Source organism: Mustela erminea, chromosome 13, assembly GCF_009829155.1.
Source record: "Mustela erminea isolate mMusErm1 chromosome 13, mMusErm1.Pri, whole genome shotgun sequence".
Taxonomy (NCBI): Eukaryota; Metazoa; Chordata; class Mammalia; order Carnivora; family Mustelidae; genus Mustela; species Mustela erminea.
In genome coordinates this window covers 70,336,960-70,353,905 of record NC_045626.1, presented here as the reverse complement: position 1 = coordinate 70,353,905, position 16,946 = coordinate 70,336,960, and the positions used below count along the sequence as shown (strand labels likewise).

The 16,946-nt window shown below is 43.9% G+C and overlaps 1 protein-coding gene across 4 annotated transcripts in view; it reads right to left on the bottom strand.

Moving 5' to 3' along the window:
* Window positions 1-16,876, bottom strand: part of THOC5 (THO complex 5) — a 35,091-nt gene extending 18,215 nt beyond the window's left edge. The window contains exons 1-11 of one of the 4 annotated variants that reach the window (XM_032309847.1): window positions 16,632-16,876; window positions 14,178-14,309; window positions 12,018-12,161; window positions 11,025-11,138; window positions 10,801-10,898; window positions 8,289-8,435; window positions 6,824-6,938; window positions 2,746-2,878; window positions 1,996-2,028; window positions 702-779; window positions 1-41 (exon numbers count right to left, since the gene is read on the bottom strand). In XM_032309847.1, coding sequence (XP_032165738.1) covers window positions 1-41; window positions 702-779; window positions 1,996-2,028; window positions 2,746-2,878; window positions 6,824-6,938; window positions 8,289-8,435; window positions 10,801-10,898; window positions 11,025-11,138; window positions 12,018-12,161; window positions 14,178-14,273 — 999 coding nt within the window. In that variant the 5' untranslated portion in view covers window positions 14,274-14,309; window positions 16,632-16,876. Of the gene's footprint in view, window positions 42-701; window positions 780-1,995; window positions 2,029-2,745; window positions 2,879-6,823; window positions 6,939-8,288; window positions 8,436-10,800; window positions 10,899-11,024; window positions 11,139-12,017; window positions 12,162-12,714; window positions 12,779-13,832; window positions 13,903-14,177; window positions 14,310-16,631 lie in introns of those variants that run through there. The other 3 variants (XM_032309849.1, XM_032309848.1, XM_032309850.1) reach the window with 3 other exon arrangements.
* Window positions 16,877-16,946: the final 70 nt, after the last annotated feature.

Here is a 16,946-nt window from a genome sequence, read left to right as displayed (position 1 = left end):
CGTGGTCTGCTCCTCCTCAGCGTCTGAGTCGCTCTCATCATCTGCAAACACAAAGAGAAGGCATCTAGAGGTGAGGGGGCATAAAGGCACCAAGACTCTGTGTCACTTGTAAATACGTTTCATCAGAATACCCGATGAACTGATTTGCTGCTGTTTATGTGGTACAGAAAACACGGTGACCCAAGAAAAAAAAAAGAGGAATGCCTCATAATCCCACTACCCCCTTCCTCCTATTTCTGAAAGTGCTTGTTATTGTCATCCTGTGGACCACAAGCCCCTCCACTGGTAGTGGTGGTGGTAGCAGTAACAGTAGTATAAATAACAACAACAGCGGCAGTTCATACAATTTGAGGGGCTGCTATGTGCCTAGAATGATGCTTAAGGACTTTGCACACATGAGTTCACTTAATCCACTTATCCTACACAAGTAATTATTATCCTGTTTTGACAGGTGCGTAAACTGAGGCTCAGAAATGATAAAGAGCTTTCCCAGGATCAGTGAGCTAGTGAGCAGCAGGGTTGAAATCCACAAGCACTGCTTTTTTCTTGTCTATTCGGAGCATTAGGACGTTAAAGTTAAGCTCCGTGATACTCAAAACTAGTACAGCTAATTTCCAAAGACCCAGCACTGCCTGTGAGTGGCGACCCTGTGTCCCGGGAACCAGCTAAGGGAAACATGGGGAAGAATCTGACTACATTACCTTGGGAGTCTTCAGGAGGCTTAAACAGAGCCTTGGCTTCATCCACACTGCCTTCTATTGCCACAGACAATGTCTTATCTGTGAGCAAGAAAAAGGCTTCATATGACAGCTGCTGAGGGAAGGAGCTAAGCTATATAAAAAGGCTAGCTCTGGGAATGCATTTCTTCTGCGTTTGTCACAGGTCCTTACTGACTGGGGGGTGGAAGGGCAAAAGCCCTTTCTCCAAATGAAGAGGGACCTGAGAGGATACTTGAGTCTTTTTTCCAGTGTTGACTGAGAACAAAGAACCCAAAGTGCAAACTTCTGGACCAGCACTACCTGAGACTACAGTGAACTCCTCTCTTTTCAGGCTTATACCAATGCACAATACCAACCTAGGGCCTAAAGCTACAGAATACTTTGCTGACAACTGTCTTAAGGATTCTCATCCAGAACCTGTCCACTGTCCACATCCTGGAAATGACTGCTCTCATCTAAGTGCTTAGTCTCCATTCTGTACTACACCAAGCATCTCGCTGGTACCGTCACATTTAACTGGGAGGCAGGACAGTGGATAGGAACTTGGATCCTGCAGTCTAGTCCCAAATCTGAGTCTCTGCCCCAATTTCTAAACATCTGGGAAGTTACGTCACTGCTCTGAGCCCCACTTTCTGCAACAATGAAGTTCTGTCTTGACAGACAGCAGCTGCCCAGTTGGGTGGTGAGGACCAAATAAGCTCATCCTTATAATTATAAAATTATTTTTTTCAAATTAACGTTTAACTGTCACAACAACCCTATGAAAGCCATACAATTATTATAGCTATGAGATGAGAAAATTAAGGCTCAGAGTTGCAGGATATAATGGGTGGAAGTCGTAAAGCTAGGATTCAAGACCAGGTCTACTCAACTTGAGCCCAGTGTCTCAAGCACAAATGTAAGTGGGCTGTTCTGTGCACCCGACTGACAATTCACTGGGAGGTCGAGACAGCCCACCACCCCTCTGGCTCCATTCAAAAGGGTATACAGATTACAGATAGTCACAGGAGCCTGAAATGGTTTGCCCAACTGTACTAAGGAGGGATGGCAAACTTCCTCTACCTGGCAAGCCACTGAGATAATCCTCCCAGGTGGCTGGCTACTGCTGACAGCCCTTCATAAACTAACATACCTCACCCCAAATAAGGTGGTTGCCCCCACAAACCACTGGCAAATGCCTAACTGTTCTTTTGGGTAACTTAATCCTGAAATTCTACAGTAAAATGGGAAAGGAAACAGGATGGGTTAAAACACAAAAGAAAAGAAAATTACTCACCCTGTCTAGGGGGCTGGGAGGATTTCATATGAGCTGATGATGGAAACAAGGAGGAGAACAAGAGGGAGGGAGCGGACCAGAAGGACCAGGAAAACACAAGAAGAGAGACAGTAATGTGTTGGTGCCCATGGCTGGGAGGAGAGGCATGCACTGGTGCGATACATATCTGTCTGATGCGATGGGGTGAAGAAGAAAAGTTTAGGTGCTGGGTAAAAGCTGCAGTAAGGCAAAAGTTAGGGTCTCCAAAAACTTTTCAAAATCCTAGTGAAGTAAAGGGCTGCCCTTAAGCTTAAAGCGGAGACATCTTCCCACTTAGTAATCACTATAATGGCATGCAGCTTGTTTGGGCTTGGTGAAAGTCTGGGAAAGCTGCCTGGTACCTGTGTTCACCAAGTCCTCTCTCTGAAGCAGAGCAAGAGGTGCCGATCCCCCTGCCAAGCGTGCCTTGATGGAGTGAGTGTCTGGGAGCCCAGACAAGCTGCCGGGGCACTGCACCCAACAGCTACCCAGCCAGGCTCATCAAAGATTCAAAGCCATCCACTCTGAAATGCCCACCAGGTTAGTCTAGCCTCAGGCCAGCTGGTCAAAGCAGCCATGCTGGGTGGTGTGGCGGGGAAGTAGCATCTGTCACCTGTGGGCTTCTGAGCAGGACCAGGGAGCCTTCCTCAGCAGGCAGGGCTTCCAAATGACTCAAACGGCCAAGGCTGCTGCTCCCACAGCCCCTCTTCCTTACCCAACCCCCATACTCACCACAGGCCTGCCCATATGCAGTGGCCTGGACAAAGAGGACATAGAGGGGAGGTGGCAGGTGTCTAGCTGTCTCATATTGCTTGTGAGCTTGGTCGAATGGCATGAACAGGTACTCTTGCACGGGGAGGGAAGCCTGCACGCAATAAAAGAAGGGTTTTTGTTTTCTCTTCTTAGGCAGTCCACATGTGAAGGGGTGGCTTTTTATTTAATAAATAGCTTTTTACTTACTAAAAATATATGATAAACTAAAATAGGTAGACAAAAAGTCAATACAAAAAAACCCCAATTTAAACAAGCAGCAAACAGTAAGAAAATGAACTTAGATAAAGAGCCATTTCCAATAGCATCAAGAAAACATCAACCACCTATGAATAAGTAAGTGAAAGGTATGTAAGCCTCCACACAAAGGTCTGAGAATGAAAGGTCTAAATGAATGGATACACGCCATGTTAATGGTCTGTAAGACTCAATATTTTCTTGAAATCAATTCTCCCCAAAGCGATCTACCGATTCAATGCAATACCAGTCTAAATCTCAGCACGTGAAAATTGACTCGCTGATTCTAAAACTGATTATGTTAAATGCAAAGGGCCAAGGTGCCTGGGTGGTTCAGTTTTTTAAGTGTCTGCCCTTGGCTCAGATCATATCCCGGGGTCCTGGGATTGAACCCCACATTGGGCTCCCTGGTCAGTGGGGAGCCTGCTTCTCCCTTTCCCTCTGTCTCTTCTACCACCCATGCTTTTTCTCTCTCACACTTGCGCTCTCTGTCAAATAAATAAAATCTTAAAAAAAAAAAAAAGCTATGGTAAATAAGCCAGTGTGGTACTGGTGCCTGGATAGACAAATAGACCATAACAAACCTACAGGGACATTTGATTTAAGACAGAAGTGGCACAGCAGAGTGTGGAAAGAATGGTCTTTTCAATAAATGACCCTGCTGAACACCAACACGAGGCGGGGGGAGATGAATCTGACCCTTAACTCACACTACGTACAACATTCCCTTCCAGGAAGCCTAGAGATCTAAATGTGAAAGACAAACAATAAAGCGTCTATAAGAAAATAAGACAGTATCTCCATGACCCTGGGACAGAGATCAATTTCTTAAATAGGACACACTAACCATAAAGGAAAAAACTGATCATCAGATCATATAAAAATTAAGAACATATGCTCATTAAAAGATACCATTATGGGGTGCCTGGGTGGCTCAGTGGGTTAAAGCCTCTGCCTTCAGCTCAGGTCATGATCTCAGGGTCCTGGGATCAAGCCCCGGCATTGGGCTCACTGCTCAGCAGGGAGCCTGCTTCTCCCTCCCTCTGCCTGCTGCTTTGCCTACTTGTGTCCTCTCTCCATCTCTCTAATAAATAAATAAAGTCTTTAAAAAAAAGAGTATATATTATATGATTCCATTTGTTTAAGTTCAAAAATGGGCCCAACTAACCTATGACATTAGAAGTCAAGATAATGGTTACTGGGGGGGGTTGTGTGGGTGAGAGGAGACAGTGACTGGAAGGGGAAATAAAATTGCTTCTGAAAAATCAATGTTCTTTTTCTCAATCTGGGTGCCAGTTACAGAGATGTGTTCACTTGTGAATATTCACTGAGCTATACATTTATGAACGATATGCTTTTCTATACACAAAATTATTTTTTTAAATGTAATATACGTGCACTGTTTTAAAAAGTTGTATCTGGGGCACATGGGTGGCTCAGTCAGTTAAGTATTCAACTCTTGATCTCAGCTCAGGTCTTGATCTCAGGGTTTTAAGTTCAAGACCTGTGTGAAATCTACTTAAAAAGATTGTATTCAAGTTTATAAAGCAGAAACTCTCCAGAGGCACCTTACTGGCTCAATTGGTAGAACATGTGACTCTTGATCTCAGGGTCAATGCCCCACATTGGGCGTAAAGTACTTTAAAAACAAAACAAACAAACATCCCAGTTCCCAAACTCCAAAGTAATTGTTAATAGTTTGGTATAAATAATGACTCTTCTAAGCATACACTGGACTCACATATGCATATATATGCATATGTATATATGTATATACCATATATATGCATATGGATACTTTGTTAACAAAGGTATACAATCAAATAGTACTTTATGTCCTACAATAGGCATTGTTTTGTTTAATTAGATGATAAATCTTTGTTCTGTCCAATTATTTGATCAGTGGTATGATGTCCTCTATTTCCATCACAGCTATAAGACTGTACTATACAAAAATTTATTTAACCTGGGGTGCCTGGTTGGCTCAGTGGGTTAAAGCCTCTGCCTTCAGCTCAGGTCATGATCCCAGAGTCCTGGGATCTAGCCCCACATCCGGCTCTCTGCTCAGCAGGGAGCCTACTTCCTCCTCTCTCTCTGCCTACTCTCTCTGTCAAACAAATAAAATCCTTTAAAAAAATTTTTATTTAAACTGCATCCTATTTAGGCATGTTTAGAGAAACTCTAATTAACAGGAAAAATTAAGGGGTGCCCACGTGGCTCAGTCCATAAAGCATCTAACTCTTGATCTGGGCTCAGGTCATGATCTCAGGGTCAAGAGATCAAGCCCTGCACTGGACTCTGCAATGGAGGTAGAGCCTGGTAGTCCCTTTCCCTCTGCTCCTCCTCCCACTCTTTCTCTCAAATAAATAAATAAACAAAATCTTTTTTTTTTTTTTTTTTAAAGATTTTATTTATTTATTTATTTGACAGAGAGAAATCACAAGTAGATGGAGAGGCAGGCAGAGAGAGAGAGAGGGAAGCCGACTCCCTGCTGAGCAGAGAGCCCGATGTGGGACTCGATCCCAGGAACCTGAGATCATGACCTGAGCCGAAGGCAGCGGCTTAACCCACTGAGCCACCCAGGCACCCAATAAACAAAATCTTAAACAAAAACAAAAACCAATCAGGAAAAATTAAGTACAAACTTTGCATTTTCTTTTCATCCTATTATGAAGTGCTACTCAGAATATTTGTTAACAATTCTAATTCTATGCCGAGAGTTGAAGGGAGGAAATGCAGATCTTGCCAAATCCTAGAAAAGGGAATCTCTGATTTCTCTAGGGTCCTTTTGCAAAGTTCCTCCTTATTAACCATTTACTCTGCTACATAAAACTATGAGGATTTAGAGGGGTGCCTGGCTGGCTCAGTCAGTAGAGCCAGTTTGTGACTCTTAATCTTGGTGTCTTGAATGCATGCCCCACATTGGGTATAGTGTTTACTTTAAAAAAAAAAAAAACAAAAAAAAAAACAACCTATAAGGATTTAGAGCAAATCTGGCCTCACGGAGCAAATAAAAATCAGGTCACCTATACAGAAAGACATGACATTTTACATTATATTCTAAAGTGGGGACTTTTCCTCCCAAAGGCACCTAACAGCTTTCAAATATGAGTAAAGTTCTTTTCAGAGAGAGTACCTCTACTGAACATCTGCCCCCAAGGTGCAGTCAGGAGTCTAACAGACATCCACAGAAGCAGGCTTAGAGGCCTGGAGGCTGTGGGGCTGGTGGAAACCATTCTGGGTAAATTAAACCCAGAGTTTGCGGGACGCCTGGGTGGCTCAGTTGGTTAAGCAGCTGCCTTCGGCTTAGGTCATGATCCCAGCGTCCTGAAATCAAGTCCCACAACGGGCTCCTTGCTCGGCAGGGAGCCTGCTTCTTCCTCTGCCTCTGCCTGCCATTCTGTCTGCCTGTGCTCGCTCTCTCTCCCTCTCTCTCTCTCTGACAAATAAATAAATAAAATCTTAAAACAACAACAACAACAAAAAACCCCCCAGAGTTTGCAAAAGTATTTTACCTGGAAGCAGCTCTGGGTGAAAAGAAAAAATTCCAGACAAACGTGTGTGTATGTTCCTGAACCCACCCAGCATCTCTTCCACCCAGGACACAACCTTACCGTACTAGCTGGGCAGAAACTCCAAACAGGACCATCCTCGCACTGGGCTCTGACACCCACTAGAGTAACATACCTGGCAAAACCCAAAGGGAGACAGGCTGCTGGAGGCCTCAGGTCAGCAAGGTCTCACTGGGTGCTGAGGGCAAAGCAAAAGGCCAGTGTTGGGGAGGATGGGGGGAGAGTCCTACCTGCATGATGCTATTGAGGCGAGGCTGGAGGCTGCTTAGGTACTCCTTTTTGACCTCAATCTCCTTAAGGATCTTCTCCTTGTTGGACAGGCACTCTCGGTACTTCTCCGCCAGCCTATTGGGAAAGGACAGACCACTGTCACTCGAAGCTCCTCAGAGATCTCCCAACACACCTACTGACTGTTACAACCCACCTAATGACAGTTAGTCATGATTAACTAATGTTTACCTAGTACTTACTCTGTGTCAGGCACTTCGAGAACTCTTTATAAGCATTATTGCATTTAATCCTTATAAAAGTCCTGGAAGATAGGTAGGGACTCTTCTTTTCCCCAAAGGAAGAAACAAAGGCTCAAGTAGACAACTTGCTCAAGGTCATTCAGCTAAAAGCAAGTACAAAGCTGGGCTCTGAATCCATACCTGTCTGGCTCCACTAGGGAATATCCCTGTATCATTTTCTATTCTCTTTCTTGCCTCTAGGGTCTACAGCCAAAACTTTCACAAACATGTGGGCCTAGCAACTACAGAACCCAAATGAAGCACTTAAACTGGCCTGAGTGGGGCAGAGTGGTGATGGACTCTGGACCACAGGAATAGAACACTCATGATTTAGCCTGTGCCAAGGCAAGCCATGTACTGGACAGAGGAGTGATGGGCCAGCCCCATCTGCTCAACACCTGACACTAATTCCGTAAGAACCACACTTAGTGCTTATTAAATTCATAACATGGACCAAAAGCATAAAATACATTTTATAACAGGAAAAAGAAAAAGAAGTAAAAACACCTGCTTCTTCAATGGAAAACAGAGCAAATGTGTCAACAAAAGCCCTATTATTCTCATACAAATATGGGGAAGAATGTCACTATTAATGAAGGAATACAACCATGAAAGATCTGATATGAAAAATACACTATCCCCTTAAAAAGACCTCGATCATTAACAGTATATGTGTTCTATTTACAATTAATAAATAAAAGATCTTTATTAATACAGGATTTTTCATGTAAAGGTGTGCCTTGAAGCATAATTTATGATAGCAAAAAAATAACTGAAAGTCTGATCCAACAGAGGAAAGATTGTGTAAATTATAATTTGTCTATGCACAGGAATGCTGTATATAATCTTCTAAAATAATGTCTGCAAATCTTTAAAGTACCACAGAGGCAGAAGAAAAAGAAAAAGAAAAAAATTAAATTTACAGTACAAAAGGTTACATCTCAAATGTTAAAATTTTAAAGGAAAAGTTACTCCAATCTTCTATTAACAGCCTTAACTAATTCCAGCCCCACCCATTATATTGTTGGTCAAGTTTGAATTATCAGGTGCAAATTAATTTGGTCTTAAACCAGTCCACTGGTTCCATAGAACTCTGCTGTATGATTGTGGGTCATGCATCACAAAGCACCGTCCCCATAAAGGTCTGTGTCAGCACAGATTAACAAGGTCAGGAAGGATACACAACCTTTTTCGCTGTTCTAGCTCCCAGTCCAGACGTGCAAGGGTTTGCTGGTGAGGGTCTCCCATGGTGACTTCAGCCTTGCTAATATCTGGAGGAGCCTCCTTATAAAACTCCTCTAAACTGACCAGATCAATTTCTTCATGCTTCGACCTGCAGAGAAGAACTACATGTCAGGTTGCTCTTCTCAGGATCCCAAACCATGGATTAAGTGAACCCACAGTTCCCTCCACATATGCTTACTCAACCCTGTTTTACAACTACCCAGGAACCTAGAACCCAGTCTTCTCAGCAAATGCTCATTAGTAAATGTTTCATTTTGAAGAAATATAGTTGGTGACATACGATAGGATCCTTATCCATCGTGTCTAACGTTTTTATCCATGAATTAGCTGAAGACCTGGAAGGGATGCTTATAAAACTTACAGATGTCCAAGCTTAGCAAAAGAGGTTAAGAACTGAAGGGTGAATAAAAATACTATAGGGCGCCTGGGTGGCTCAATTGGTTGAGCATCTGCCTTCAGCTCAGGTCATGATCCCGGGTCCTGTGATCAAGTCCCATATCAGGCTCCCTGATCAGTGGGGAGCCTGTTTCTCTCTCTCTTGCTCATGAATAAATAAAATCTTCAACCAACCAACCAACAAACAAAAAACACTACAGTCTAGACCTAGACCGCCAGGTTGAAACCAAGAATTAGAGACAGGAAAAAAAAGTAAGGGACTGCATTTAAGTTCAAAATATTAACTGCATTAAACATGGGATGGGGAAGATCCAGCAGGGTATAATGATTTAGAAGCTTCAACTGTTTCATATACAGTGACTCACAAGAAAAGAAACCTAATGCTTTTTCCTGCATTAACACAGTAGTGCACAGGCTGTGGACAAAAGATGATAGTAACAGCAGTTACCAGGTATTAAGCACCCACTGTATGCCAGCCTCATCTCACTTATTTCTCATGATAACTCTTATCAAATGGGGATTTCTATCTCCATACCTGAAATGAGATGAAGACTTCTACAACTGAGCAGCTTGCTCAACGTCACACAGCTAGTGAGTGGCAGAGCTGGAATGTGAATCCAGGCTGTCTGACGGGGGCCAAGGGTGGTCACCCGCCTCTCCATAGGCCAGGGTTCTACTGCATTCTGCATTTGTCAGCTTTCATCTGAGTGATGGTTACAGCCTGGTGCATCACATTCTTTTGTATTTAATACCCTTTTATTTTTAAACAGTTTAAGATACACAGGAAGTTTCAAAGATAGTACTGAGAATTTATTTCCTCTGTGTACCCTTCCCCTGGGTTCCTCCAATGATAACATCTACACACAGTACATTATGAAAACCAGGAAACTGACAATGACACAATATTATTAACTGAGATACAAGCCTGACACAGATCTCACCTCTATTAATATTTAACTATTATTACATGAATTTGTACAGCAGATAAAGGTACCTCCCCCAAATCAGCATAACTGTCAAAAATACACCAGACTCAATGACTGATATGCCCCTCTTATCCCAAGTTTATTATAAATAAAACCTACATCGGGGGTCTGGGTGGCTCAGATGGCTAAGCATCTGCTTTCAGATCAGGTCAGGATCTCAAGGCCCTGGAACCAAGTTCTGCATTGGGCTTCCCACTCAACAGGGAGTCTGTTTCTCCCTCTTCCTCTGCTCCTCACTCCCACTCGTGCTTGTTCTCTCTTTTTTAAAGATTTTATTTATTTATTTGACAAAGAGATAGAGAGCAGAAGTAGGCAGAGTGGCAGGGAGAGGTTAAAGCAGGCTCTCTGCTGAGCAGGGAGCCCAACTCAGGGCTCAGTCCCAGGACCTGGAACCATGACGTCATCTAGCCAAAGGCAGCCGCTAAACCTACTGAGCCACCCAGGTGCCCCTCTACGCAAAAAACAAAAACAAACCCCAAAACACCTGCCTCTTCTCAATCTGCACAAGTAGGTCTGACCAAGCAAGAATATATTCCCTTCTCTTCCTCTGTCTACTCCTCCTTCCTTCTCATCTCTCAGGTTGGATTTGCCAAGAGGCATTACATTTTAAGACAGACACTGACAGATTATAGTTTGTTCACCTGAAAGCAGCTAAGTGGCAAGAAGTTCAGCTTCTGAAGAATAAAATCCAGTTGCAAAAATGAACGGCTGGAACTTTAGAGAGGAAAAAATGGGCCAAAGGTTAAAAGGATTTGGCTGGAAGGCAGTTGCTCCTATGCAAGGTGCCCAGGAATCAGACTGGTAATGTAAAGGCCCCTGCTGGAGAAAGACAACTGCTTTTGACCAGGTGCAGAGCTCAAATGCAAAGTCAGAAAGGCTTCCGAGGTTCTTTGTGCAGCCTGAAAACACTGCCTCCAATTCTCCCAATCAAAGTGATCTACTCACCCTTGTCCCAGATCCTGCAGTCTCCAAGCCCATCTGATTTTTTAAGGAGAGTAGCTCACACTGAGCTATGTAAGAAAAGCAGTTATTAACAGACTATTTTGCCAAAGGCTGTTCTCTGAAACTCACTTGAACTCCAGACACTTGGTGATCTCTTTCTGCAGGTGCATCACCTCATATAACAGGTTCTGCAGCTGCAGGTGATAGGCATCTACTTTCTGCTTGGCCTGAAAGGAGGACAAGGTCAGAGGTGAGTGGGTCAAGTCAGGTCAGACAGAGGAGAAGAGGTAAAGGGGATTAAGAAGGGAATGTGGGGAAAAGAGAGGAGGAGGATTAAACCTCTCAATTTCTACCTCATGGGTCTGATCTCTTCCTTTCTTCAACCTGATGTGGGCTAATCGATTAAGCTTCTTCAGGGTCATGAAATGCACACAGCTCTGGATCCTCCGATCTTCTATCTCAACCGCCTGTAGGCAAAGAAAACTGGTAAAGATCCTGTCAACAGGTGCTGGCTTAGCTTCCTTCAGCACCTCACTTCTGACCCATCCCCATCCAGGACCGAAAACAAATACTGGAAGGAACTCAGAACCAAGAGAAATGTAAGTGGGAAATGGAAGAATGACTGTAGAAGGGAAATCTGGGCCAAAAAACAATTTCTGCTTGGACTGAAGTAACAGGAATTGAAGACGGAGCAAGTACAGCCGATGAACAATTAATCTGTCCCTATGTATTGTATACAGAGATCCTAACAATAGCAACACCCTGCATACTATCGGTCTCTGAGAATAACATTACAGAATACCATAAATGAAAAGTTTGGCTACATTAAAATATGATGTAATTATCGTAACAATATTGGCTAGTATAAGCACAAACAAGTGAGATTCTTGGAAAAATATGGGTTTTGTTTTTAGCCACTGTTTGGTTTCTTTGACCCAAAGTCTGTTCCATTCATTTAATGTTAAATAATTTCATTTCTGAAATTACTGTGAAATGACATACCTGTACATATTCATCCTTAAAAAGCAAAGGAATTTACACATATCATTTCTTAAAACCTAGCAAAATGCCCAACATGTAATACAGTTAGATGAATTATCAAATTACAGTTATGAGAAAAATCAGTTGTCCTGTACTTTTGTTACTGTAACTGGTAGTTGAGTTGGGTGGTGATGACATGTTCCCGTAAGTTAACAGACACGTCTCTGGAGCCCCCAGACTTCAACCCCCTGATCACGGTTAGGACAGAAGACCATGATGAGGAAAGGCTTTGATGGGTGCAAAACCAGGCCACCCATTCAAACCCACCAGGTTCTTGTCTGCCCAATCCCAGTCCCACTCCTTACCACATCCTTGCCTCCTCTGCTCTTCAGGTCCTGGATCTCAGCCATGAGCCTCTGCAGCTCCTGGCATGTGTACTTGTACAGCTCATAGTCTCTGCCAGGGTCCCGCAGATCCACTTCAGCCTCCTCACTGTAGTATTTACCTTCCTGTGGAGGCAAGGAAACAGGCCTTAGGTGGGGAATAAAAGTCGCCCTGCTGGGACCAGGGCCACTGGGCTGAAATCAGTTAACAATGAAACCCCAAATCAGGTGTCTAAAAAATCTGGTCCTCAAATCAAAGGTTTTTGTTCTCCAAAATGGAAAAGAATTCATTCCTCTTTTCTTATTTCTAACCATAAAGTAATGCGTGCTTGGTGTCAGAGACTCAGAACACAGTGAGAAGTATCAAAAGCAAAATGAAAAGTTGCCTGTAATCTCACCTCCCAGCCTGAAATAACTATTTTTAATACTGCGGATAAACACAAATTTTATTTTTAAACAAAATGGGATCATACTGTTCATGCAATTTCTCATCCCAATAAATTTAAATATCCATTAAAATGGCTGCATTATAATCCACTATATAGATGAACTAGAATTCATTTATCTAAGTTCCTACTGATGAGTGTTTAGATGATCAAATAAAGCTTTAGCAGAGATTAAAATTAAGAAGGGAATGTGGGGAAGAGAGAGGAGGAGGATTAAACCTTTCAATTTCTACCTCATGGGTCTGATCTCTTCCTTTCTTCAACCTGATGTGGGCCAATCAAAATTGGTCACTCAGCCTTAAAAGTGAACAGAATGCATTTCTTAAAGAGAGAGTCCACTATAGTTAATAATACCGCACTGTATATTTACAAGTGGCTAAGAAAGTAGGTCTTAAAAGTTCTCATCACAGAGGTGCCTGAGTAGCTCAGTGAGTTAAGTGTCCAATTCTTGACTTCAGCTCAGGTCTTGATCTCAGGGTTGTGAGTTCAACCCCCATGTCAGGCTTGACACTAGGCGTGGAGCCTACTTAATTAAAAAAAAAAAAAGTTCTCGGGGCGCCTGGGTGGCTCAGTGGGTTAGGGCCTCTGCCTTTGGCTCAGGTCATGATCCCGGGTCCTGGGATCAAGCCCAGCATAGGGTTCTCTCTCAGCGGGAAGCCTGCTTCCTCCCCTCTCTCTGCCTACTTCTCTGCCTACTTGTGATCTCTGTCAAATAAATAAATAAAATCTTAAAAAAAAAAAAGTTCGCATCAGAAGAAATAAAAATTTTAACTATACATGGGGATAGATGTTAACTAGACTTTTGTGGTGATCATTTCACAATATATACAGATATTGAACGTTGTACACCTTAAATTAATACGTTATATATCAATTATATCTCAATAAAAAAAGAACCAGTGCCTGCAGTGGATAAGGTATTTTTGTTAGTCTAGAGTTCCTAAATCTGAGGAAAACATCATTTTCACTTAAATTCAAATTCTTACGTTTCTCTATTCTAGTTAAAAAAAAAAAAAAAAAAAAAAAAGTAGGGTGTTGGGGTGGCTGAGTCAGTTAAGCATCAGCCTTCGGCTTAGGTCATGATCCCAAGGTCCTGGGACAGAGCCCCGCATCAGGGAACCTGCTTCTCCATCTCCACTTGTGCTTGCTCTCTCTCTCCTGCACTCACTCTCAAATAAATAAATAACATCTTAAAATTAAATAATAAAGTAACCAACCAACCAACCAAAACTATTAATTCATAAATCAGCTTGACAGAGTCAAGGAGAAAGAAACAGTAAAAGAACCTGCTGACCACATGAGCTCTCAGGCCACAGAAGAGATTCTGTGGGGATGCTGTTCTGATACTAACTCAGCAGCAGACCAGGGATGCCACATCTCCAGTCACCAGTGGTGTGCTGCGGATACTGGCTTCTTCTGACCTTCAGGAAAAATGGAGACATACACCATACTAGAATGAGGTCTCTGTTCACACACTACTTATGTCTAATACAGGCTGGTAGGTTCTTGGGATGCTGCAGCTAAATCAGATGTAAATATTAAGGTCTGTAGAACCAAGGGAAGTCCCAGCACCTGGTCAAGCAGAGGCCATCTGGGCGGTAGTCCCTGTGACACTCAGCTGCTGCAAACTCACAGCCTGGTGCTTTGGCCACAAGCTATAATTTCTTAGCAGTGTGGCAATCCTGGCTGACCTCACCTGCTCTGTATCAGAACGGTTACGCTTCCCTTCAGCGGGTGCTCCATCACTTCGGATCACTTTGGGCTTCCGTTTTTTGCTTGATTCTGATGACATGGTTGTTTGATCACGTCAGGAGGAAATAGCAGAGACCTGTTAAAAGGAGGAAACTTTAAAGATTTTTCAGAGCTGGAATTGGGAGATTTTCCTGGAGTCAGAATACTGAAGTTTAACTAGTAGTTCTGGCCACGTATGCCCTTGTTAGCTCAAAAAAAAAAGGTCACTTAACCCTCCAAAGCCTCAGTTTAATCCTCTGTAAAAGGAGGGAGGGATGCCTGGGTGGCTCAGTCAGTTAAGGCGATGCCTTCACCTCAGGTTAGGATCCTAGGGTCCTAGGAATCGAGTCCCTTGTTGGGCTCCCTGCTCAGTGAGGAGACCACTTCTCCCTCTCCCCACTGCTTGTAATCTCTCCCTCTCTCTCAAATGAATGAACAGAATCTTTTAAAAAATAAAAAGGGGGAATGAAGCACCTGTGTGGCTCAGTTGGTTAAGTGGCTGACTCCTGATTTCAGCTCAGGTCTTGATCTCAGGGTTGTGAGTTCAAGCCCTGCATCGGGTTCTGCGTTAGGTGTGGAGCCTATTCAAGATTCTCTCTCCCTCTGCCCCTTGCCCCCGCCGTCCCATGGGCACACTGTATCTCAAAGAAAAGGGGGGAATCATCCCTCAGCCTGTCCAAAATGAACTCATCTTTTCCAGCTCTACCTTCTTTAAAGGTACCACAACCACATCTCTGACTAAACTCCTCTGCCTAGCATATATACCCATTCCCAGTACTACTGATTGATCACTGCACGCCGGATCTGATCTAAGCACCTTAAGGGTATGTTCTTACTTGATCCTTATATGAAACTTTTCAGATAAAAACAAATACCATTTTATGGATAAGAACACTGAGGTTCAGAAAGAAGAACGAGTAGGGGTGCCTGGGTGATTCAGTGGGTTAAAGCCTCTGCCTCCGGCTCAGGTCACAATCCCACGGTCCTGGGATGGAGCCCCGCAGCGGGCTCTCTGCTCAGCAGGAAGCCTGCTTCCCTTCCTCTCTCTCTCTGCCTGCCTCTCTGCCTACTTGTGATCTCTGTCAAATAAATAAATAAAATCTCAAAAAACAAACAAACAAACAAACAAGGCGAACGAGGTGTTGAAGGTCACACAGCTGGTATGCTTAAGCTTGGGTCCATCTGACACATCAGTGCTCTTGACTACTACATTATTGTGACACCAGTGTGTCTTGCTGCCATCTCACTGGGCAATGCCATCAACTCTCTGGTTGGCCCTAAAACTCAAAAGAATAGAACCTACACTTCATGGGACTGGGGTCACAAAGCATCCTCCCTCTGCTACCTCTCCTGGTTGTCACCACAGCCCCGAGGTAGGCAGCACAATCTAACCCCCCAAAATCAGTCACAAACGCTTACTGAAGGAACCAATGTCTCACAGTAGTGAGTCAGAGAAGCCCAGAGTTGGGAGTCTCCACTCTATTTTACTGCTATGAGTCCTGGGACTCATAGTTGCTTCACTGTTCTCTGGGCAGGCTTCCTCACAGATCCAATGCGAATAACAGTCCCTACCTCCGGGGTTGCCATGGTCATTGACACAGGAGGCACTCCACCGGGGAAGGTGATGAAGATGACTGGGGCTTTAGGTGGTACATGGGTAATCTGAAATAATGTTGAACACCTAAGAGAAAGTTCATCCCTTACCAATTATTTTTAGAAACTTCTGATTGCTTCAAGGAGAATATCTCATTTCCCTAGCTTGTCTTTAACACCCGTGAACAACAATGATCCTTTGTTAACAAAAGGACTCTGAGAGCCTTAGACAATGAAATCTAGCCAGAATTTAAAATGTTTTCATGTTAAATACATTAGTTTTTATCATTATCTCCTATATAGAACAAATCTCCATTTAGGGGAGAGACTTAAAATTTTCTCCTAAAGGAAACTCATGTTTAAAATGTAAAAGGTGGGGCGCCTGGGTGGCTCAGTGGGTTAAGCCGCTGCCTTCGGCTCAGGTCATGATCTCAGAGTCCTGGGATCGAGCCCCACATCGGGCTCTCTGCTCAGCAGGGAGCCTGCTTCCTCCTCTCTCTCTGCCTGCCTCTCTGCCTGCTTGTGATCTCTGTCTGTCAAATAAATAAATAAAATCTTTAAAAATAAATAAATAAAATGTAAAAGGTGACTCGATTAAAAACCTTTAGCAAAGTCTTAAACGGTAAATTGTACAAAACCCACAACGTTGGGACGCGAAAAGCTGGATTGTGGGAAATCCTGACTTCGGAAACCTAGTAAAAACAGCCTGGCACACGCAAGCACACAATAAATGTGAGCTATCATCACCACCACCTTCGACATAGACATCGTCACCTAGAGGCTACCCTGTGGAGCCCGACGCTGCTGCAGCAGCGAGTATTTTCACCTGCAGAGACTGAGCGCACCGCGCTCAGCGGCTGGAGACCCCGGAGAATGAGCACGGAGAATCGGGTCGGTCCCCAGCCCGGAGACGCCCTCCGGGAGGTCTGCACCTCAGTGCCGGAGGGCCCAGCACCGCTCCTCCGACCAGCACGCTGCGCAGCACCCTCCTCACCGATGCGAGCCCCGAACCCGCCGCCGCAAGACAGCCACTTCCGGCGGCTGAGAGACGTCTTCTCGCACACCATAGAGAAGCGGAAGGAAAGAGCGGCTGGCCGGAAGCGAGGCGCGGAGGCCGGAAGCGAAGCACAAAGGTCCGGGA